We start from the raw sequence: 25,243 nt of genomic DNA on the forward strand, positions 1-25,243 counted from the left end.
ATCTTGCCGAACACCTTACCAAAGTCCATACAGATCATGCCCACCGCGCTGTCCTCATCAATCCCTTCAATTACTTCTTCAAAACACTCAAGCAAGTTAGTAAGGCATGATTTCCCACACACAAAGCCATGTATCCAGAGAACTCAGGGCCTGTCCTCAAAAAACAAGGTAAATAATTTCTTAACGGAAAGAATTCTACTTTCTCCTTTTTAGCATGGATATTATGAAATTTCAATGAATCACAGCATACTGAGACAGCAAAGTATGTGCAACTCATGTTGGAGAAGAGTTCAATGGCACTTGATTACAAATATATATGCATACATTTAAGCAACATACTAAGGACATTTTTTCTTCTATTCATAATGTTGGAAGTGAAAATAATTTGATCTGTTCCTAGTATCCATAATTGTTACAAATACAAGGCAAGGAAAAACCAACTTTGGATGTGTGAGGGTAAAAATAGAGTGGTTGGTTTAGATGATAGAACTTACTTATAACTAATTACATTAAACACATTCTTTTTTTTTCAAAAAAGCACACTATCCAAAAGGGAAATAAAAGAAAGCACTCTGTATTTTCCAAAACATACACGTAGCCTGTATTTTTCACATGCATAAATACTTGTGACATGAAGGCACCCTAGCATGGCAAAATTTTCTGCTGGCTGCAGCTTCTGCTGTGTTTCCCAATAATAATGAAATTGTGTACACAGTTTTCTTTCACTTCTACCTGCCAGTACAAACATGGCTTAAGCGACACACTTTGAAGATGAGCTGCTTAGCCATACATACTTATTTGGAGCCAAGTGTAGTGTTAAAGCAGGAATATTTATTTCTTCTCAGTAAAGGCATAATCCCAGTGTAACAAGCAAATTATCATAGTGGGTGATGGGACTCTGGGCAAACAAGGGGAAGTATTTAATGCATCAGGGTTCTCTGTCTTTAATTCATTCATTCATTTATTAAATAGAATTTATTAGCGTGCTTTGCTTACACAACAAATATCACCAGTCATAGACAATAAATAAGAGCAAAACTAGATCAATCCATCTTTAGCCAAATTCTAAAAGATGACAATTGCTGCTGATTATCATCAAACGTATAAGCACGCCAGAGAAGCTGACATTTGTATGTCCTTGTACTCCAGGAGTTAGTTAAATTACTACAGTGGACATATTTGGAGATAAGGTGGCACCTCTAGCAAATATCCTCCATTTGTCAACATTCCTCATATCATCACCAGTCTTCCAAGTTCACACATCAGAGTCCATCAAATCAAAACACAAATTAATTTTCCCAAAGACTCAAGAGTCCTGCAACAAAGGACTTAGTGTTGCTGTCAAAATTAGGAGATAGCACATGCAAAGTCAAAAACCTAACACTTTGATGCACACATACTGGTGGAGAAGTTCCATCCACCATGAGCCATGGAAAAATTACCCAAACATCAGAGATTGCAGGTGCAAACAATGTGATGATTCTCTTCAGCAACAATAAAGATTTAGTTCATTCACTCCAACAAACAATCACTTGACTGTAACATTCCAGAAAAAGGTTGAAAACAAATCACTGGCGGAGAAGATAAAACACCACTGTTAGATTTTTTTCCCCAGTTTTTTTTTGTTGAAACAAATTACAAAATGGAACAGGAATACATAACTACCCAAATCAAATCAATCCAATCACAGACACATCATTTATCTTACCTTTACACCAGGATCTCTGCTTGTTCCAAAGTGTGCTACAATTAGATCAACAGCAGTGTTCACAGCTTTAACAAGACCTACCGTAATGAAGAAGTATGAGCAATATATTGGCAATTGTTACACTGCATTTAAAAATATACTTAGAATACAACTTGGAACAGAAAAATTTGTGTAGCAAATGCTATACTAAGTTTAAATGCAATAGATTCATGAACCTCAATCTATATGATTTAATTTACAGTAATTCCTTCCTCAGCACCCACATGAAATATTTTGGCCGCCAGTGATGCCATTCATTAAAAATATACTTTAATTATCAAAGCATCAGCCTAAGAAAAGCAAATTAAAATGTTTGCTATTCTGTATTCCACAATGTTCTTCACATTAATTTGTAATCATTTGAATGAAAATTCCAGGCAATTAATATTGTTCATTCTTGCACTAGTTGTATAGAAAGGATTTTCCCAGTCCGACTGATTACAGGAAATGCTTATCATGCTAATTTTTAGCATCTGGTCAGCTAAATGAGTGATACAAAAACAGAAATTGCTGGAAAAGCTTGGCAGATCTGGCAGCATCTATGAAGAGAAATCAGCTAATGTTTCGGGTCTAGTGACGCTCAATTTCTGTTTTTATTTCTGATTTACAGCATCTACAGTTCTTTCGGTTTTTAAGTGAGTGGTACACTTTGGTAATATATATGAAACATGTTAATCTCGAAATACTGAATTTAAAGTAACTCTGCTTTCAATAATGTGTATGCAATGTGACTGATGTCAAAAACCAAATTTTACCCTTTTTCTGAAGCAAATCTACAGAGATACTTTCTGTGGTACCATCAGGTGATAAACAGAATTCAGCAGGAGGTTTCTCAGCCAGTGAAAAGTAATCCGGAAAGAAATCACTGTAATAGCTCTGAAGTTGCTTCACAGATTGGCCTACAAAAACAGAGATCATATTATTTAATCCATCATTAAATTAAATGCATTTCAATGCAAATAATATGCTTTATTAAACATTCGTCAATGAAATGCAGTCTTTCCTTGCTCCCTCACTCCAATTCCAGAATTCACTGATATCTTGCATCGCCTATTTTATCCACTAATTTAACTGACTACTTAAAACTTTTGTGCTCATGATATTTGTACGACCTTTTCATGCTAGTAATGATCTCTGTGAAGGCACTGGGGGAAATTTGCGGAATGCAATGCACAGGTATTATAAAATACAAGTGGAACGAGATTTGATTAATTCTGTTTGTTCATTCATGCTAAAATCATTCATGGAATGTGGGTATTGCTGGCAACAGTTTATTGCCCATCTCTAGTTACCTTCAAGAAGGAGGCAGCGAGGCCTGCTCTTGAGCTGGTTGGAACAGTGCTGTTCCCATGTGCTTATTGGCTTTGTTCTACCACGAGGTAGCAGTGCTCAGTACGTGCTCTTAAAGAAGCTTTAGCAAGTTGGCTCACACTGGTGCCACTGATAGTGAAGGATAAGACGCCAATCATCTCACTTTGCCCGCCCTGCCAAGCTTCCTGTCTGTTGGAGCTGCACATTCAGTCAAGTGAAGAGTATTCCACCACACTGACTGGTCGATGGTCGATTTTAATCAAAGTCATTAAAATAGTAGAAGAAATAACCTCTATCTATATGGTTAGCTACTTGATCTGGACAATTTGGGAAAGTTGGGAAACATAAATATCAGTTATGGAAGATTGGCCAATACTTTGCTTTTTTTTAAACTCAATCATGGAATATGGACAACCAAGGTAAAGCCAGCATTTATTGCCATTTTAATCAACACTCAAGAAGGCACCTCTGAGCATTTTGGAGGTATTTTGATTGTTAAGTGTTGTCACATGGTCTCCTAGAGCTTGCTAAATTACTTCAAGGATCAAAGAAGAACCCATTAAAGCGTAAAAACAAAACATGATCTATCTATCTATATTTCAATCTGGGATCTGAATTATTTGGTCATAACATCAGCTGGGAACATAACGTCTAAGACACTACATGATGAATACAGGTAATGCATGGGAACAGTGGGTATGTGGCATTGGAAATGAAAGTCATTATGTAGAAACGACTTCTAAAAGCAGTTGTCAATACAAGAGCCAGTCTTTGCCCATGCTTTCTCATATGTTTGTAAATTAATGCTAAGATTTAACTTTGCAAAAAATTTAAAAGTAGAAAATGTCATAAAAGGTAGGCTATTAATACTTCACAATGAATCTTCCACCTCCCATTATTGTCTTCAGCCGGATACCGTACTCCAGTGTCACTTTAAGAATAACTACTGTTAGTCTGGCAGCTGCCGGAAACAGGTGCCATTTGACGTGTTCTCAGGAGAATGTCTTTGAAATGGAATTAAATGGTAAAGTAAATATTTAGTGCCATTTACCTGAAACGACTGGCTGTATTTGACAAATGTGGCTGGCATAACTACCAAAATTGGCTTACTTGATAATTATCTTAATGTAGTTGGGGAATTTTTTTCCTTTTCGTTTCAACTCAAAATTGCATGTTCAGGGGTTCATGACCATGCATCGATGTCTTAAGTAGTATATTGTACATCTGCCGTTGAGTGACTTGTTTGCCCTATGCTGATACTGTTATTATTGTTCAATTCACTATCATCAACCCACATCTTATAGAACTTTGTTTAAGTCTTACCTAAATGCCATTCATATCAGCAGCCAAACCAGCAGACCCAAATCAGCAGGATTATTGTTTTATAAATTAAAAATTTCCCTCCTTTTGGTTCAAAAATCAAAATGAAACACTAATCTCCAAACTGATATTTCCAATAGATAAAAGCAGTAGAAAGAAAGAAAAATATGTGGACATGTATTGAGCAAAGGTACTGGGGCAGAAGATATAAAGAATTAAGCAAGATTAAATTAGGTCTACAAACTATAACAGCTATATATTCTAAAAGCACGAAACAGAACTGCACCACATAGTCTTGAGCGAATATGGTTAACACCACTTTTGCCAGAAAATTCCAGATAGGTTTTCTTCTTGACCATCCCGGGACCTGACTGTTTAGGATCCAAATTACAGCCAAATCCTTTTATACGGTCATGACCAAGGGGATTTCTTCTGCGATATTCTCTCCATTTGAGTGTCAGAGGTGCAATGTGATTAGCTAGAAAGTACAGTAGATGAAAAACTTAGAAGAGATAGAAAGATTTTGAGATTTAAACGCATTCTAGAATGCTTAAATACTATTCAAAATATTCTACTCCAGTAATTTTGTATCAAACTAACAAATCACAATTCCATCAGAAAACACAATTCTGGTACGTTGTTCAAGTTTACAGAATGACTACATTGCTTCCTGCTCTGAAGTTATGGATACACTAGTAACATTATTTTAACTCAAGTTTAACTAACTTCATTTGACTTGACTTTCCTTGTTTTAGGTATTTTCTTTTGAAAGATCCTCTTGCAATGACTGGAAAACTAAATTTACCATGTAATACAAATTTAATTTTCATATACCTGTACTTTCATTTTGGTTTGCCTCTTCTTCTAGAAATGAGGCTCTTTCCAGATTTTAACACCAATTAGAATATAGAATCCTTCACTGTAGAAGGAAGCCACTCGGCCCATCAAGTCCACACTAACACTCTGAACAGCATCCCAACTAGACCCATGTCACCCCTGTCATCCTGCATTTTCGACTGGCTAGTTTGCCTAACCTGCACATCATTGGACTGTGGGAGGAAATCCAAGCATCCGGAGGAAACCCATGTAGACACGGGGAGAAAATGCAAACTCCACACAGACAGTCACCTGAGGGTGGAATTGAACCCCAGTCCCCGCCGGCATGACGCAACGGTGCTAACTGTTGAGCCACCATGCTGCCCAATGAAATTTCATAAAATTTCTGCAATTAGATAAGCTACAAATTGCCATCAGTATCCAGGAATATGTCTATCAACATATGGTTGAAAGCCGATGTTTTTAAGGTTGACAATTTCAAAAATCACTTCTCAAAGAGTTCATAAAGATGTCTGTAAACTCGGCAATCTCATTTTACAAATGAGGAAGCAACTAAAATTAGTATAAGAGAAAGAAAATGCCTATCACAAGAATTTAATAATGCCAAGATCTTTATTTTCTATTTCCCTTGTATGAAACCTTGCTTCCTTCAGCACGTAGTCTGAGGTTGAATGGAGGTGAAATCTAAGCCAATGACATTGCTGATCACAAGCACTGCACCCAAGTAATCAATAGAACATTTCAGATTAAGGTAATGTAGCTCCAATCCATTTAGTTATTTTTAACAACATAAGTCAGTGTTTACCAGATGTGAAGCCTGATGCCACATGGTTAAACAGTGCTGCTTTTCCACTTCTGCCTTGGTTATCCTTATGATGGTCCAGATGACTGCTGACACCATTTGCTGTTACATTAGCAGATGTTGGCAACACAATTTGGTGGGAATAACAGGTGGAGCTCTGTCCAGTTTGAAAATTCCCTTGTTCTGTCTTCTGAGCTTCCTTGGGACTCTTTCTTTCATCTCTAATACGTTGAAGGTAAGCTTTGCTGGGTGAAACAACACCTTTTACTGGGGCAGATCGAATTGAAATGAGATTCGCAGATAAAGGACATGATCTACTCCTCGGGGGGTTGATTCCAAAATTTCTTTCTGGTGAGACAGCAGAAGATGATGAGTTTCCACTCTGCAAGATAGATGCGTCATTTTTCACCGGTGAGTAACTGCCCAATGGTGATGGCCTAATTGCATCTGGTACAGGCCTCTGTGAGCAGTACTCACTTATGGGAGAAGAGTTCCTCTGTTTCTCATTCTCATCTGCATTGAATCCATTCTGTGACTTGCCTACTGTTGCTATATTTTCCAATGACACCATACCACCGGAAGAACTAGATGTACCACTTGAATGTCCATTTGTTGTCAGCTGACTACTTGGAATACTGTAGGTACATGAAACAGAAGATGCACAATGGTTCTGAAGTGGCCGAACCCTGGGAATTTGTTTGCTCAATGGATGGTGGAGAATAAAAGGTTGAATGGGCAACGTAGTTGGGCGCTGTTCTTTACTGTAACGGATAACTGCATTTGCTTCTGATCCGCCACCTACATTATCATAAGTAGACAAAGGACAGAGGGAATAGATGAATAAAACCAAAAACATGAGAGAAAGCAAGACAGATAGACCGCTTCTTCTCAGTGTCATAAACATGAGTTATGTTAAAACTGCATGATTTAACAGGAAGTACAGAAGTAATAATTAAAAGAAGGAAAAGTTGATTTGACATAGCTATATCAAAACAGAGCTTAAATAACAACTCTATTGTCTATCCTTATATATGTTACCTTCACAACATTAGCACAGTCAAATTTTAAAAATACAACATCGCTTACAGTTGATATTCAACAGACAGTTCTCAATGCTGTGAGAAGACTGCATAAGGACCAGGGAACACTTTGCAAACTACAACAAGCAATAATTACCATCAGTAGCCCCATATGATGCACCTTTAGTAATTATGGAAAGACATCAAGAGAAATTTAGGAACAGAATCTGCATCATGGTGAAATGGGCATTCAGGAGGTGGAGGACCATAATTAAATAACTGAATGGTTGAACTCTAAGTAGTTCTGCTTGCAGCATTGCAAATAATGCAATTTTTATGCAGTCATGTGATTTGGACATCACTAGCTGGCCAGCATTTATAGCCTATTCCTACGTGGCAGTGTGCTGCCTTGTGGAACCATAGCACTCCATGTGCTGTATGTTGACCCATAATACTATTAGGGGAATATATTCCAGCTTTTTGATCTAGTGACACTGAAGGAACAGCAACATATTTTCAAATCAGAATGGTGAGTGGCTTGGAGGGGGAATCTGAACATAGTGGTGTTCCCATGTATTTGCTACCCTTGTTCTTCCAGATGGAAGTGATCGTGGGTTCAGAAAACACTTCTAAGGATTTTAGGTGAATTTCTGCCATGCATCTTGTAGATTGTGCATATCGCTGCCACTGAACATCAGTGGTGAAGCCGTGGATGTAATGCCGAACTAGCAGGCTAGTTTGTCCTGGATGGCATTAAGCTTCTTGAGCATTGTTAGAGATACGCCCCTTTAGAAAATTGAGGAGTATTCCATCACACTTTGGACTTGTGCCTTGTTGACGGTGGACTAATTTTCAGACTAGAGACCGGATTTGAATAACAATTTAGGAAGCATGGTTGGTATGGTAAGTTCGCAGAGGACACCAAAATTGGTGGCATAGTTGACAGTGAAGAAGATTATTTAAGATTACAAAGGGATGTTGATCAATTGGGTCAGTGGGTTGAGGAATGGCAACTGGAATTTACTTTGGATAAATGCATGGTGTTGCATTTTGGTCAACCATCTTCAACTGCTTCATCAATGATCTTCCCTCCATTACCAGGTCAGAACATAGAACACAGAACAATACAGCACAGAACAGGCCCTTTGACCCTTGATGTTGCGCCGACCTGTGAACTAATCTAAGCCCCTCCCCCTACACTATCTCATCATTATCCATATGCTTATCCAAGGACTGTTTAAATGCCTCTAATGTGGCTGAGTTAACTACATTGGCAGACAGGGCGCTCCACGCCCTTCCCACTCTCTGAGTAAAGAACCTGCCTCTGGCATCTGTCTTAAATCTATCACCCCTCAATTTGTAGCTATGCCCCCTTGTACAAGCTGAAGTCATCATCCTCGGAAAAAGACTCTCACTGTCCACCCTATCTAATCCTCTGATCATCTTGTATGTCTCTATTAAATCCCCTCTTAGCCTCCTTCTCTCCAATGAGAACACACCCAAGTCCCTCAGCCTTTCTTCATAGGGCCTGCGCTCCAGACCAGGCAACATCCTGGTAAATCTCCTCTGCACTTTTTCCAATGCTTCCACATCCTTCCTGTAATGGGCGACCAGAACTGCATGCAATATTCCAAATGGGGCCGCACTAGAGTTTTGTACAGTTGCAGCATGACATCACGGCTCCGGAACTCAATCCCTCTACCAATAAAACCTAACACACTGTAAACCTTCTTAACAGCACTATCAACCTGGGTGGCAACTTTCAGGGATCTATGTACATGGACACCAAGAAAACACCCTCTGCACCTCCACACTGCCAAGAATCTTTCATTAGCAAATATCCCCAAGAAGTGGGGGTATTTGCCAATGATTGTACAATGTTCAGCACCATTCATGATTCAAAGAACAAAGAAAATTACAGCACAGGAACAGGCTCCTTGGCCCTCCAAGCTTGCACCAACATGCTGTCAGTCACAACTAAAACCCTGGGGACCATATCCCTCTATTTCCATCCGATTCATATATTTCTCAAGAAGCCCTTTAAAAGTCACTATCGTACCTGCTTCCACTGCCGCCCCTGGCAGCAAGTTCCACACACCCACCACCCTTTGCATAAAAAACCTGCCTCATACATCACCTTTAAACCTTGCCTCTCGCACCTTAAACTGATGCCTCCTAGTAACTTCCACCCTGGGAAACAGCTTCTGACTGTCTACTCTGTCCATGCCCTTCATAATCTTCTAGACCTCTTTCAGGTCCAACCCACAACCTCCATCATTCCATTAAGAACAACCCAAGTTTCTCCAATTTCTCCTCATAACTAATGACCTCCATACCAGGCAACATCCTGGTAAATCTTTTCTGTACCCTCTCCGAAGCCACTACATCCTTCTGGTAGTGTGGCAACCAGAATTGAATGCAATATTCCAAATGCGGCCTAACTAAGGTTCTATAAAGCTGCAACATTACCGACTAATTTTTAAACTCAATGTCCTGGCTGATGAGGGCAAGCATGCCATATGCCTTGTTGATTACTTTCTCCAACTGCTTTGCCACTTTCAGAGACCTGTGTACCTGTACACCCAGATCCCTCTGCCTATTAGTACTCTTAAGCTTCTGAAAAGTGGAATCACATTAGCTGTCCTCCAGTCCATAAGACCATAAGAAATAGGAACAACAAAAGGCTGTTTGACTCCTGAATCCTGCTCTGCCATTCAATAAGATCATGGCTGCTCTGACATCCTCATGTCCTCTTTCATGTGTTCTCCCCATAACCCTTGATTCTCCTACTGACCATTACTGTACATTTTCCATCTGAATTAGACCGTCCAAAATGCATTACCTCATATTTCCAGATTAAAATCCATCTGCCATCTCTCTGCCCAAGTCACCAACCGATCTACATCCTGCTGTATCCTCATCATTATCCAAAATTCTGCCAATTATTGTGTCATCCGCAAACTGACGAATCAAACCAGTTATATTTTCCTCCAAATCACTTATATTATATATACAAACAGCAAAAGGTCCCAACATTGATCCCTGAGAAATGCCATTAGTCACAGTCCTCCATTCAGAAACACACCCTTCCACTGCTCCCCTCTGTCTTCTATGACCGAGCCAGTATTTTTTATCTACCTTTCAAGCTCACCTCTGATCCTCAGACACTGAAGCAGTCTGTGTTCAAATGCAACAATATCTGGACAATATCCAGGCTTGGGCTAATAAGTAGCAAGTAACATTTGTGCCATACAAATGCCAGGTTATGACCATCACTAAAAAGAGACAATATAACTGCTGCCCTTTGACATTAAACAGTGTTGAATCCCCACTATCGACATCCTGGGGGTTATCATTGATCAGTAACTCAACTGGACTCACCACATAAACACATTGGCTACAAAAGCAGGTCAGGAGCTAGAAACACCGCGGCAAATAACTCACTTCCTGACTCCTGAAAGCCTGTCCACCATCTACAAGTCACAAGTCAGGAGCGTGATGGAATACTCCCCACTTGCCTGGGTGAATGCAGCCCCAACAACACTCAACAAGCTTCACACCATTTAGGACAAAGCAGCCCACTTGATGTGCATGGCATTCGCTCCCTCCACCACCGACAGTCAATAGCAGCAGTATGTACTATTGACAAGATGCCCTGCAGAAATTCAGCAAAGATTCTCAGACAGTTCACAACCATTTCCATCTAAAACGACAAGGGTTGCAGCTCACCACCGCCTTCTCAAGAGCAACTAAGGATAGGCAATAAATGCTGGCCAGCCAGTGATGCCCACAAAAGGAATTTAAAAAGAACAGAATAATATTTAAATGGAAAAACAGCAGAAAACTGCAAAAAAGATTTGAATACATTTGCACAAAATACAGAAAGCTTGCACATGGATGCAGCAGGTAATTGGAAATACTAATGGAACATTGGTCCTTATTTCAAGGGGACTGGAGTAGAAGAAAAGGGAAATCTTACTCGACAGTACATGGTGTTAGTGAAACAACATCTGGAATACTGTGAGCATGTTTAGTTCCCCATTGTAAAGAAAGGTATCGTTTCATTGAAGACAATTCAGGCAAAGCTCACTAGGAAGCTCCCTGGCATGGACAGACTGCCTCATGAGCAAAGGCTAAATAGGTTAGGTTTCTACTCATTGAAGTTAAGAAGAATGGCACGTGATCTTATTGAAACATATAAGATTCTTAAGGGGCTCAGTAGAGTACATATTGAGAGGATGTTTCCCTTCATGGGAGAGTCTAGGACTAGAGGGCATAGTTTCAAAATAAAGGGGCACCAATTTAAGACTGAGATGACGTGGAATTTCTTCTCTCAGACACTTGAGAATCTTTGGAATTCTTTGACACAGCCAGCTGTGGGGACTGAGTTCTTTTGTACATTTAAAGCTGAGATAAATAAATTTTAGGTCAGTAGGAGAATCAAGGGTTATGGGGAGAACACATGAAAGAGGACATGAGGATGTCAGAGCAGCCATGATCTTATTGAATGGCAGAGCAGGATTCAGGAGTCAAACAGCCTTTTGTTGTTCCTATTTCTTATGGTCTTATGGACTGGAGGACAGCTAATGTGATTCCACTTTTCAAGCAGGATGGTAGAGGTAAACTAGGGAAGGAGATAACTCTGCAAAGCGTGAGTAGATGCACTTTGTAAGAAGTAATAAGATTAAGGAGTACTAAATGAATGGTAGGTCACTGTGAAGCTCAGAAGAACAGCAGGATCTTGGGGTGCTTGTCCACAGATCCCTGGAGGCAGCAGGACAGGTTAAAAGGGAAGTTCAGATGAAATATCAAACACTGGCCTTTAACAAAAACAAAGTTGCTGGAAAAGCTCAGCAGGTCCGGCAGCATCTGTAGAGGAGAAAATAGAGATAACGTTTTGGGTCCAGTGACCCTTCCTCAGAACTGATGGTGGCTGGGAAACGTCAGTTTTTGTAAATTGATGTTCTCCCAGCCACCATCAGTTCTGAGGAAGGGTCAATGGACCCCAAACGTTAACTCTGCTTTCTCCTCCACAGATGCTGCTGGACCTGCTGAGCTTTTCCAGCAACTTTGTTTTTGTTCCTGATTTACAGCATCTGCAGTTCATTTGGTTTTCACTTGCCTTTAACAGTTGTGGCACAGGTTTTAAGAGTAGGGAGATTACATTATTGTTGTACAAGACTTTGCACACAGTTCTCCAGCTGTCGCTTAACCAATTCTAGTCATCACGCTATAGGAAGGATGTGTATGCACTGGAGGGAGTGCAGAGGAGCTTCAAAGGATGTTGTCTAGGATGGAGCAGTTCAGCAATGAAGAAAGGCTGTTTTCTTTCGAGCAGAGAAAGCCAAAAGGGGAGCTGACAGAGGTATATAGGATTGTGAGGGGCATGAACAGGGTTGATATGAAGCAGCTGTTGCCCCTAGTCAAAGGGTCAATAGTAAAGAGGCATAATTTTAAGGTGAAAGGCAGAAGGTTTAGAGGGGATTTGAGGAAAACCATTTTCACCCAGAAGGTGATGCATCGGAGATGCATTGCCTAGGACTGTAGTTGAGGTGGGAAACCTCACAACCCTTAACAAATATTTGATCAGCTTTCGAAATGTTTTAACATTCAAGTCTATGGGGTAAATGCTGGAAAGACCAGTTATTTTATCAGTGCAGACTCGATGGGCTGAAGGGCTTCTTCTGCACTGCATGATTCTATGGCAGTGACGTATAATTTTACTAAACACATACATTTAGTATACCACTCACTGAACACCAACATTTACTTGTTTCTCAGTTTTTAAAAATATTTTGTTTATCCATTCTTCCTTGCAAATTAGCTTGTTTTTAAAAAGTGAGAAGCAAATAAATGTTGATATTCAGAGATTTGGGTGACCTTGTGCATGATGCACAGCAAGTTAATATGCAGGGCAACAAGGAATTAGGAAGGCAAATGTTAAGGTATCATTTAAAGCAAGAGTAAGGAAATATCACTGCAAATATATGAGGCTTTGGGGAAGACCAAGTGTGGAATAAAGTGCACTGTTTTGATACTGAATACAAGCAAGGGTATGCTTTCCTTGAAGGGTTGCAAGGCAGATTCACAGGACTGATACCTGGGAAAACAGCACGGTTTTCTGGGGACAGTTAAGTGAAAGTGCCTATCTTCCCTGGAGTTCAGAAGAATGAGAAATGATATCATTTGAAACTTTGAGAGGGTTTACACTAAGAGGTTGGTCCTCCAGAGTCTGGAACTTGGGGATATATTATCAACATAAGGGGTACTCATTTCTGACAAGATGAGAAGAAATATCTTCAACAGTAGGTAGTGAACTGTTGAAATTCTCTACTCCAGACGCTGTAGATGCTTAGTTAAGAATATTCATGTTCGACATGTTCCCACAATATAGCCACCGTAATGTGTGACAAATTATCTTTCATAGAAACATAGAAGACAGGAGCAGGAGTAGGCCATTCATCTCTTCGAACCAGCTCCACCATTCATTATGATCGTAGCTGATCATTGAGCTCAATAACCTAATCCTGCCCTTCCTCAAAAGCTCCTTAATCCCTTTAGCCACAAGAGTCATATCTATGTTTTTGAAAACACAATGATTTGGGCTCAGTGACAGTGAATTCCACAGGCTCGTCACTCTTTTGGTGAAGAAATGTTTCCTGCTTTTAGACTTAAAAGGTTTACTCCCTATCCTTGAACTATACCCCACCCCCCCATTCAGGAACATCCTTCCTGCATCTAATCTATCTAGTCCTGTTAGAATTTTATAGGTTTCGATGAGATCCTCACTCCTAATTCTTCTCAACTCTACTGAAAACAATCCTAACTGACTCTATCTTCCCTCTTACATCAGTCTTGCCATCCCAGGAATCTGGAATTTGGTAAATTTTCAGTGCACTCCCTCAATAGCACAAACATCATTCTTCAGATAAGGGCACCAAAGCTGCACATAATACTCAGATGTGGCCTCACCAATGCCCTGTGACAATTGCAGCAACACATCCTTATTCTGGTCCTTGAATCCGCTTGCTATGGAAGCCAACATACAATGTGCCTTCTTTGCTGCCTGCTGCACCTGAACTCTAGCTTTCGGCGACTGGTACATACAGTCACCCAAGTCTCATTGAACCTGCTATATATTTACGTACTTATTCAACCTGTCTAAATCACACTGCTATACCTATGTATTGTCACTACTCACCCTTCCATCCAGCCTTGTGCCATCTACACATTTTCAGATATTTTGTTCCTTCATCTAAATTATTAACATATACTGTGAATAGCTGGGTCCTAGTACCCCACTAATTACTGCTGTAATTCAGAAAAAGACCCATTTCTTCCTTCTTTTTCTTTCCTGCCTATTAACCAATTTTCTATCCATCTCAATTGCAATTACTATCTCTTAATGATACTGCTAACGAATATAATGCTTTCCTGAATTTCGTGTGACAGCAAGGCTCTATAAGAATTTCACAATGTTATGAAACATCAGATTGCAAATAGTGCTGTTATGTAAACTACTTAATGCTCCTTAGTCTTTAACCTATTCCAGCTATGACTTTTCAAATTTCTCTCCCATCCCTCCACATTCTCAAAACAACTCTTCCACGAGATTCGTAAAGCATTTCAGTCTGGCTTCTCCCATACTCAGATAAGGAAAACTGTCCTGGCCACAGTCACAAATAGTATTGTCTGCACTGGCATGACTTCCCACCACTGGTTGTCTGCATATATGCCTCCGACACCCCACAATACTTTTCAATCTGTTCCTCAAACTCATCATCACCTCATTATCAGATTGCTTGCCAAAATTAAAGTACGAATATTCTGATTTTCTCCAATTAAGTTTCAGGAAGACTGACATTTCTGCTCCTACCACAAAATTCATTTCCTTTTTAATGGCACAATCTTCCCACCTATTTGTTCAGACCTGCTAATGTAAATTTTCACATCCTATTAAACACACACCAGATCCTCAACAACAAGGCCAGGTACTTCCATATGAGAAATATTACCATTCTCCAGCCCTGCTTCAGCAGCCACATTTATTCATGTTTTTATCATTTCTAGTTTCAATTTCTTCTATCCTCTTCGTTGGCTTTGTATCCTTCATTCAGCATAACTTTGGACATGTCCAGGATTTATTCTGGACGGGATTCAGTTGGCTACAGTTAAGTTTTCCATTCAGTTACCCGTCACTGATTTGAAATGGGTCACAATGTCTTCAATATAAAGTACTTAATTTTCAAATCCCTCCACCAGCTCGTCTACCCTACCTTTCATATCTACACCAATTTTCTATCGCTATTGTTTTGCCTTTGACATCATTAATCTCACATTGGGAACAGGTCTGTCAGCTACATCAGCAGTGCTTTCTGAATTTGCTTAATTCTCCTTTGAAAAGCCTCCTTTCAAAATCTTCAGTCTTATCTGTAAAAATCTTCACAAGATTGTATATTTTCAACAAAACTTTCAGTACTTGGGCTGCGCTCCAACAACCATGGTGTGTCATTCATATCTTTAATAATTTTCTCACACTACCCATCTCATTGCAAAGCATCTTGAGATGTTTGCTACGATTAAGTCACTATAGATTCTGTTGAACAAATTTTTAAGTTAAATTTATTCATTCATTCTTGGATGTTGGTGTCGCTGGCAAAAGCATTCTTGAGCTGTAGTTTGAAATGGCATTCAGGAAACAGTTAAGAATCCAACATGTCAATTTAAGGGGAGACAAAAGCATCGTGGTATTTTCATTGGACTAGTAATCCAGAATCCTAACGAATATTCTGGGGACTCAAGTTAAAATCTCACTATTGCAGATATATACTAAATAGACAACAACAAAAGGACACAGTACTCCCTAGCACACTGGCCACAGTGCCCGACATCAAGAACCTATCAAAACTGACAATGAGACTTCTACAACCACTAGGAATCGAGGTAGCACACAAGCCCACAGCCACTCTATAACAATCACTCACAAGAATTAAAGACCCCATTCCCACAACATGCAGAACCTACATAGTTTACAAAATACCATGCAATGACTGCCACAAGCATTACATCGGACAGACAGGTTGGAAACTACTGATTAGAAGACATGAACATCAGCTTGCAGAAAAATGACACATGAAAGTTTCCTTAATATCAATACATTCAAACAATGAAAGCCATCAGTTCAACTTGGAAAACAGAACCACAGTATCCCAAGTCAAACACAGACATGCACGGGAATTTCTAGAGGTATGTTTCTCAACCCACTGGGGGAGTGAAGGCCTAGTGGTATTATTGCTAGACTGTTATTTCAGAGATCCAAGTAATGTTCTGGGGACTGAGGTTCAAATCCCGCCATGGCAGGTAGCAAAACTTGAATGCAATAAAATATGTGGAATTAAGAATCTAATGATGACCATGAATCCACTGTCGATTGTTGGAAAAGCCCTTCTGGTTCACTAATGTCTTTTAGGGAAGGAAGCTGCCATCCTTACCTGGTCTGGCCTACATTGACTCCAGACCCACCGCAATGTGGTTGACGCTGAACTGCCCTCTGGGCAATAAATGCTGCCTGATCAGCAATGCCCTCATCCCGTTAAGAATAAAGAAAATAATGCAATCTACAAACATATAGAATTGGACCCCATTTACAACCCACACAGAACAAAACTGGAAATGACACTACTCACCACAATGGGCCGGACAGTTTAATTCCAAGTGGAGTAGAACAACATCATTTCATAGGAGGCCTCACTGATGATGTTACCTAGCATGGTGATGAAACATCTGAACGAAAACAAGCCAGCTTGGTGAGCAAGTCAACAACCTCACCCACAACCCTAGCTACGAATCTTTGCCAGAATCTTAAACTGACTTTGTTATTAATCCTTCAACTAAGGGAAACAGCAGCTTCCTATCTACCCTGTCTATGTTCCTCCTCAGCCTTCTCTACTTTACAGAACACAATACAAGACTATCCAGGGTAACAAAATGTGGAGCTGGATGAACACAGCAGGCCAAGCAGCATCTTGGGAGCAGGAAAGCTGACGTTTCGGGTCTAGACTCTTCATCAGAAATGGGGGAGGGGAAGGGGGGTTCTGAAATAAATAGGGAGAGAGGGGGAGGTGGATCGAAGATGGATAGAGAAGAAGATAGGTGGAGAGGAGACAGACAAGTCAAAGAGGTAGGGATGGAACCAGTAAAGGTGAATGTAGGTAAGGAGGAGATAGGTCAGACCAAGGAAAACCGACAGGTCAAGGGGGTGGGATGAGGTTAGTAGGTCGGAAATGGGGGTGCGGCTTGAGGTGGGAGGAGGGGATAGGTGAGAGGAAGAACAGGTTAGGAAAGTGGGGACGAGCTGGGCTGGTTTTGGGATGCGATAGGGGAGGGGAGATTTTGAAGCTTGTGCAATGTATCCAGCTTCTCTTCATAGCTAAGGTGCTCAATCCTTGTGAATCTCCTCAGCACTCCCTCCAGTGCAATCACATCCTTCTGCAAGTGTGATACCAGAACTGTATATAGTACTCCAACTGAAGCCTATTCAAAGTTCTTTACAGCTGTAACGTAATCTCCCTGCTTTTATAATCTATGCCATTATTGATAAAGACAAGTGTCCTATAATTGTATCTCCCCTTCCCCTACTGCATCCCTAAACCAGCCCAGTTCATCCCCTCCCCCCACTGCACCACACAACCAGCCCAGCTCTTCCCCCACACCCACTGCATCCCAAAACCAGTCCAACCTGTCTCTGCTTCCCTAACCGGTTCTTCCTCTCACCCATCCCTTCCTCCCACCCGAAGCCGCACCCCCATCTACCTACTAACCTCATCCCACCCCCTTGACCTGTCCGTCTTCCCTGGACTGACCTATCCCCTCCCTACCTCCCCACCTATACTCCCTCCACCTATCTTCTTTACTCTCCATCTTCGGTCCGCCTCCCCCCCTCTCCCTATTTATTCCAGTTCCCTCTCCCCATCCCCCTCTCTGATGAAGGGTCTAGGCCCGAAACGCCAGCTTTTGTGCTCCTGAGATGCTGCTTGGCCTGCTGTGTTCATCCAGCCTCACATTTTATTATCTTGGAATTCTCCAGCATCTGCAGTTCCCATTATCTCTGTCCTATATGCCTTCTTAACGATCCCAAGATCCCTCTGTTCCCTTAACCTTCCTCATGTCCTGCCATTCATTGAGTACGCCTTTGTCTTGTTACTTTTTCCAAAAAGTGCATCACCTCGCTTTTCAGGGTTAAATTCCATCTTCTACTGGTCCTCCTACTGACCAAGCAGACCATATCTTCCTGTAACCCAAGACCTTCTTCCCCTGTGTTAACCACCCAGCCAATATTTGCATCATCCACAAACTTTCTCATTAGTCACCCACATTCTCCTACATATTGTTATATATATAGGGGGCCTGTGGTACACCACTGCAAATTGGCCTCCAACTACACAAAGAGCCTCCTACCACCACTCTGTCTCTTCCCACTAGGCATTTAGTGCATAGTATCAGTATTGAAGTAGAGGCCATCCAGCCTCACCTTACTTCTTTGAAATTTAACAGGGCTGAATTCTCTCTATCTCGGTTTCTTTATAAACTTAGTTGTACCAACTGCTAGAAAAGAAAAACAAAGAAACAAAAGAGATAAGACCATCTGGCATCAACTACAGTACCAGAAAAGACAACAGCAAAACAACCCTGTAAACCCTGAATAGTCTTTCATACTAACATCTGGGGGCTAATGCCAGCGTTGGAAGAGCTGCCTCACAGATCAGTCAAGCAACAGCTTGACACTGTCATACTCATGGAATCATACCTTACATACAGTGTCCCAGAAAACATCATCACCATCTCTGTATACATCTGATCCACCGGTAAGATACACCCAGCAGAAGCAGTGATACATTGGGAGGAACTTTCCCTAGGAATCCACACTAACACTTGACTGCATGAAGTCACATGGCACCAGGTCAAGCATGGGCAAGGAAATGGGTGATTGCCATGAACTACTTCCCTTCAGATGATGAGTCAGTACTCATCTATATTGAACAGGAAGTACTGAAGGTGGCAAGGGTCTGGATTCTGGACTTCAATGTCCACCATCTAGAGTGGCTCAGCAACAGCACTACTGGTTATGATCTAAATGACATGGCTGCTCAAGTGAGTCTGTGACAGGCGGCGAGAGAACCGACAAGAAGGAAAATCATACTTGATCTCATCCTCAACAATCTGTCTGTGGCAGAAGCACCCGTCCAAAGCAGTATAAGAAAGAGCGACCACCTCACAGTCCTTATGGAAACAAAGTCATGCTTTCACATTCAGAATACCTTTCATCATGTTGGTGGAAGGCTAATGGCATGTTGGCCCTTATTTCAAGCTGTTAGAATATAAAAGTAGAGAAGTCTAACTGCAACTGCACAAGGTAATGGTGAAACCACAGCTGAAGAACTGACAGCAATTGTGCTCCCTTTATTTCAGGAAAGTTATTGTTTCATTGGAGGCAGTTCTGAAAAAGTTCACTCGGATGATCCCTGGTATGGGAGTCTACTCTTTGGAACTGAAATATGTAGGATTCTCCTTGTGTATATTTAAGGTTAAGATAGATGTTTGATCAGGAAAGGAATCAAGTGTTATGCAGAAAAGGCAGGAAAGCGTACTTAAGGAAGATCAAATTAGCCATGATCCTACTGAATGGCAGAGCAGGCTCACGGGGCCAAATGGCCTACTGCTGTTCCTACTTCTTACGATCAGTCACCATTCTTCAAATAGATCCAACAACTCAACACTGGACAACCATGAGATGTTGTGGACCATCAGCAGCAACTGATACGTACACCAAATAAAATATGTAGTCTCGTGAGCTGGTTTATCGTCAACTCTACCATGACCATTAAGCCAGGAAATGAACCCTAGATCAATGAAGAATGCAGGAGGGCATGCCAAGCATTAGTAAAAATGACATGTGAACCTACAAAACTGGTCTACATGCATGCCAAACAGCCTATGTAGGAAGTGATCGAGCTAAGGGATTCCTCAACCAATGGACTAAGTCCAAGTTTTGCACTCCTCCAACATCAAGTCATGAATGGTGATGGACAATTAAACAACTCATGGAAGGAGGAAATTCCACAAACATCCCCACCGACAAAAATAGGGAAGCCCAGCACATCAATGAAAACGGTGACACTTAAACATTCATAATAATCTTCAGCCAGGAGTGTCATGTGGATGATCCATCTCAGGTTCTTTCAGAGACCCCCAGCATTACAGTCTATTTGATTGGCACATCTATAAATGTTCACTTCTTGCACCACTGATGCATAGTAGCACCTATAAAATGCACTGCATAAATTCTCCAAGGCTCCTTAGTCAGCACCTTCTAAACGTACAACCACTAGGAGGAAAAGAACAGCACACATGGCAACACCAACAACACTGCAAGCCACTCACCATCCTGACTTGGAAATGCATTGCTAATCAGTGTTACTGCATAAAAATCCTGGAATTCCCTCCCAAACAATTTAATGGATCGACATACACTAAGGAAGGAAGCTCACCACCATCTACTCAAGGCAACTGGGGATGGGTGACAAATGCCAGCTAGCCAGCAACGCCTATGTCTCATGAGTATATTTAAAAAAAAAGGACTGCAGTAATTCAAGATGGCAGCATACCACCATGTTCTCAAGGGCAACTAGAAATGGACAATAAATGCTCAACCAGCAGCGACGTCCACATGCCATGAATGAATAAAAAATAAAGAACGCCTGGAGTCAAACATCAGTTCAATTGGATCATATTTAAAGGTTTCTTTCCCTAAAAGGACTGACTGAATCAGCTTTTTTAATGGCATATTAAAATAGGTACTCTATTTCCAGTTTTTTCTCTTTAATGAATTTCAAAATTCCATAACTGACAGGGTTTGAATACAATTTTTTTCTGGATTATGAGTTACATTAGCATTAGACTGCTTGTTTCTTATTAGCAAAGTGCCTAAAGAGCCATTATTTTCATGTTCATACATGATTACTGATGGAAGATTTGCAGGAACAGATGAGATCAACTTTCTCAGAACATTAACCCTACTTTTACAACCACTACCACTCATAGTAAGACAACATCAAATTTCTTGTCTAGAAAATAGTACCATGGATTGTATATGGATAACGATTGGATAATCTCAATTTAGTTCTTGAACAAAGGCGTAAAACTTCCCACAAAATAGGTCACAAAAGAGGTCAGTGCAGGTAAACAAAAAAAATGGCCAAGTATGGAAACATCATTCTGATACTGAAATTTAGTCATATTCACGTGGTGGAATAGTAGAAGTTTTATATTCAGTTTCACCTTACATGCAAGTACCTGGAGCTGACTCTGATGCCAAATGGAAGAGCAGTCAAAATCCACAAATTGAGTTTAAAAAAATTAATATAAAAGAAGAAACAAATCCAGAAAGTTGGTATTACAACAAAGTGCCTACGATCAAAAAAAAAGATGCAATGGTTACTTTAGACTATTCTAAGAGTTTGGCATTGTCTTACCTTCCATCTTAGTATGGCTGTCAAAAGATGCATTCTTCTCAATTTGTTGATGGAGTGGATTAACTGGTCCTAGTTTGTTGCCATCTTCCTCATTATAACAAGGTCCATACCCTTCAAGGTGAGCTCTATCATGCAGACTTGCATTGCTGTTTTTGTTACTAAAGCGATGAATGAAGGGTGCAGCGCAGGATGTTGTTAAGTCCATTTTTGGAGAGGACCTGCCAGGCAGATTATGGCAGCACTCTTCATCTAAGGAAACAAAAACATTATTTTCTTTCTGATTTTCCAATATTGGGGAGAACTCTATCGAAGAATCTCCACTGGTTTTGAGCGGTGGTGAATTCCCACTTCGTTTTCTAGTTCGAGCAAGTTCAGCAAATGAGGTTACACGTCTTGGTGGTGATCTCTGTGATGTTCCTGTATGACTGTCACTTAGCTTGCCTGGGCAGCTATACATGCGTTCCAATGAGCCCAACCTAGGGGATGGGCTCTTATCTAAATTACGATCATAGCTCCTTGATCTTTGTCTGCCAGAAGTATTTGAAGCAACATTCACATATACTTGACCTTCAATGAGATCTTCAGTGGCCTCCAGTGCTGGTTTCTCTTGAAAACATTGATCAATGTCAATCTTATCTTCTGGTGGCCGGAAGAGATAATACTCTGTAGGTTGACTTGGACTTGTACTCTTTGCATGATCTTCTGAGCAGCTTGTTATTGAAGACCCTGCAGGGCTTGGTGTTGACTGAGAAGATAGGTCACAAGTTACTAATTTGTAATAATTTTGTGTGGCAACAACTAATCTTGCTTGACTTTGAAAACATGCAGTATAATCTGAATTTTCAGAAGAACAGGGCATGTTTTCACATGGTAGGTGGTAAGAATTACAGTTGTCATCAACAGCTGGTGAACACTGCTGATGGCACAGACAGGTTTGCATGGCACTATCACCATTGTGAATATCACATGAATTCTTTGGCTCACTAGGTGATGATTGTAGGTCCAGGTAGAAAGCACCCATCTCTGAGTGACTGCAATATGATGAATCATGCAACATGTTACCTGAACTTAGGTTGGACTTTGACTGGCTTTTCATTTTATTGTAGATTGCAGTAAAATTGACCAGCACACCATCTGAACTATTACATGATGAGTCACTGTTGTAAGTCATATGCTGATTATCTACCTCAGACTGATCTGAAAAAACACAACTTCTGCTTTGCTGGATTTCTGAGCTAGAGCAACTGCACTTTCTGCTGTCTAGTAAATCTTGTTTCCCGAACAATCCATCTTGGTTGTTTTCCAACCCTTGGTTACAATCAAAGAATAAGGTAGATGTGCTATCATGAGCACAGTTGCACATCGGTAGTTCTACTAGATCAGCTGATGCTGGTCTTGATGTGACGATTTGATTTGACTTCTTACAATCACATTTATGGGTTTGTTCCTCTTGACCTTCAATAATCCCTTGTCTAATATTGGAGCTCCATTGTTTTGTGCTTTTTTCAGCACCATGTAGGTGAAATGGCTGTTCATGAAGAACAAATGGTGAATTGTTAATGTTGCTATTCTGCGGATGAAAGGAACTGTTGTAAGGGATTTCCTGATCATTGTTCTCATTGAAAATTAATGAATTGTGCTGATCGCTTGTGTTGGTTTCTTTTGAGTCTGGTAGTCTACCTTCAGTTTCATGTGGTACCACCGGAGGTAAACAAGAAGCCTGAATTAAGCTGCTGTATAGTAATGTTTCCTTTTGAAGCAGGTCCCTTTCTGGTAGTGATGTAGTTCTCGTAATTCCCAGATCGGTATGGTAAAATGGGTTTGGTCTTTTGCCCATGCTACAGCACTTTCTGTCTGGGACCTGGCAATGAACAAGGGGAATGTGATGTACAATCAGTGTTTCCCCTGTCAGTTTGGGTGGACTATCCATGATATCTCAGATTATTGGTCAAACTGGATAAAACATTGAGAATCCCCTTTGGCCACATTGGTCGCCTGCAACACGAAGCTCATGGTGTGCTCAGAAACCTGGAAAACACAGGGGTGAGGGGCAGGGAGAAAAACACAGAACTTTATAATATTTATTACAATAGGCTTGCCAGTAACTGTTTAAGTCATAAAATTACTCTCTTTCTGTTCTTAGGATTGTATAAGGAGTCTAAATTATAGCTATGGCAAATTATTTCACCTTGCTCAAGACTAAAGAAGCAAAGGGCTTGAACTCCATTTGAAGGGCTAAGTTCAAAACTAACCAGTGGAAACAAGGAGCAAGTGTTCAGACTTTGGAACAACCGTAAGAGGTGGTAGAAACAATTAGTATTAATTCAATCAAAAAATCACTTTGGAAACTGACATTGTAAAATGCAGCATGTGACTGATTTGAAATAGAACATGCAGTGCATGTGGCATGCTTTTGTGGAATACTTTGGTCTATGGCTCTGCACTTCCTTTTCAGAGATTTTCTTGTCACAATTAGGGGTGTCGTACCAAAGTGGCACAGTTACTGGATTAGTAATCCAGACGTCTGTCATATTGACCCAGGTTAATCAATCTTGGTAACTTAGAAATTCTAATATAATTAGCCAAATGTGGAACAAAAAGTTAGCATAATTAATGGAGATCACAAAACTGCTAGTTTGTCATTAAGATAACCCTTCCGGTTCAGCAATAGCACTAGGGCAGGGATCCACAGCACACAGGTGTCCTCCAAGACCCAGAGTCTTTCAAATTATTTCATTATTGATGACCAAAAGTCACAGTAACCAGGGTACAGAGTTTTATCTTCCACCTTAATGCACTAGTCCCTCCACACAGAATGTGAGAAACCAGAACATGTGGGTTATGGTCATTAGTTATGTACTATTTTGAGAAGCAGTTGTATTCAGTCTCAGCAGCTGAGTTCAGAATGAACAATTGAGAGCAGGCACGGTATCAGTCCTGTCACAGCCTGAGTGACAGACTACCAATCACACATGGATCATCTAATAACCTCAGAGCAACAAACCACCAGGATTTGCAACAATCTAACTTAAGCATAACTGAGCCCAATGAAAACAATATTCATTGGTGCCTGTTGAACATTGCTCCAAATCTTAACAGAACGACTGCATAGCAACAACAATTCACATCTGAAAGTAAAACAGAAATAATAAATGGGTACAGTTGTGTAACTGAACATTCCATAGTAAATAGTGTCATGTCACAGGGCTTTGGAATTTTTATAACTCTGGTGAGGGATCTTAGAAGAAAGGGCAAAATTTCTTCCTTTAGCAAAGGGACACCATTCCTAGGTCTGACTAAAATGTGACACCAGGCCCACAGCAATCAGGTTAACTCTGAACCATCCTCTGAAACTGTCCAGAATACAGCTTCTCAACAGTAGTTAGGGATGGTGAATAAATTCTAGCCTTACCAGTAATACCTAAATTCTGTGTTCGAAATAGAAATTAGACTAATTGTAGATTATCTGTGGCAACTTCTCTTCCCAAGACTGCAATAAACTACAGAGAGTCGTGAACACAACCCAGTCCAACATGCAAACCAGCCTTCTATCCACTGACTCGATCTATACTTCCCACTGCCTCAAGAAAGCAACCAGGATAATCAAAGACCTCTCCCAGCCCTGTTATACTCTGTTCCATGCTCTTCTGTCAGGCAGAAGATATAAAAGTTTGAA

General features: G+C 40.6%; 1 protein-coding gene across 2 annotated transcripts in view; it reads right to left on the bottom strand.

Moving 5' to 3' along the window:
- Positions 1-25,243, bottom strand: part of rusc2 (RUN and SH3 domain containing 2) — a 154,891-nt gene that overhangs the window by 44,879 nt on the left and 84,769 nt on the right. For both annotated transcript variants that reach the window (XM_048526907.2, XM_048526897.2), the window contains exons 6-10: positions 21,568-23,595; positions 6,021-6,815; positions 4,665-4,856; positions 2,503-2,646; positions 1,709-1,785 (exon numbers count right to left, since the gene is read on the bottom strand). In XM_048526907.2, coding sequence (XP_048382864.1) covers positions 1,709-1,785; positions 2,503-2,646; positions 4,665-4,856; positions 6,021-6,815; positions 21,568-23,497 — 3,138 coding nt within the window. In that variant the 5' untranslated portion in view covers positions 23,498-23,595. The remainder of the gene's footprint in view (positions 1-1,708; positions 1,786-2,502; positions 2,647-4,664; positions 4,857-6,020; positions 6,816-21,567; positions 23,596-25,243) is intronic.

This window comes from Stegostoma tigrinum, chromosome 1 (genome assembly GCF_030684315.1).
Source record: "Stegostoma tigrinum isolate sSteTig4 chromosome 1, sSteTig4.hap1, whole genome shotgun sequence".
Classification (NCBI taxonomy): Eukaryota; Metazoa; Chordata; class Chondrichthyes; order Orectolobiformes; family Stegostomatidae; genus Stegostoma; species Stegostoma tigrinum.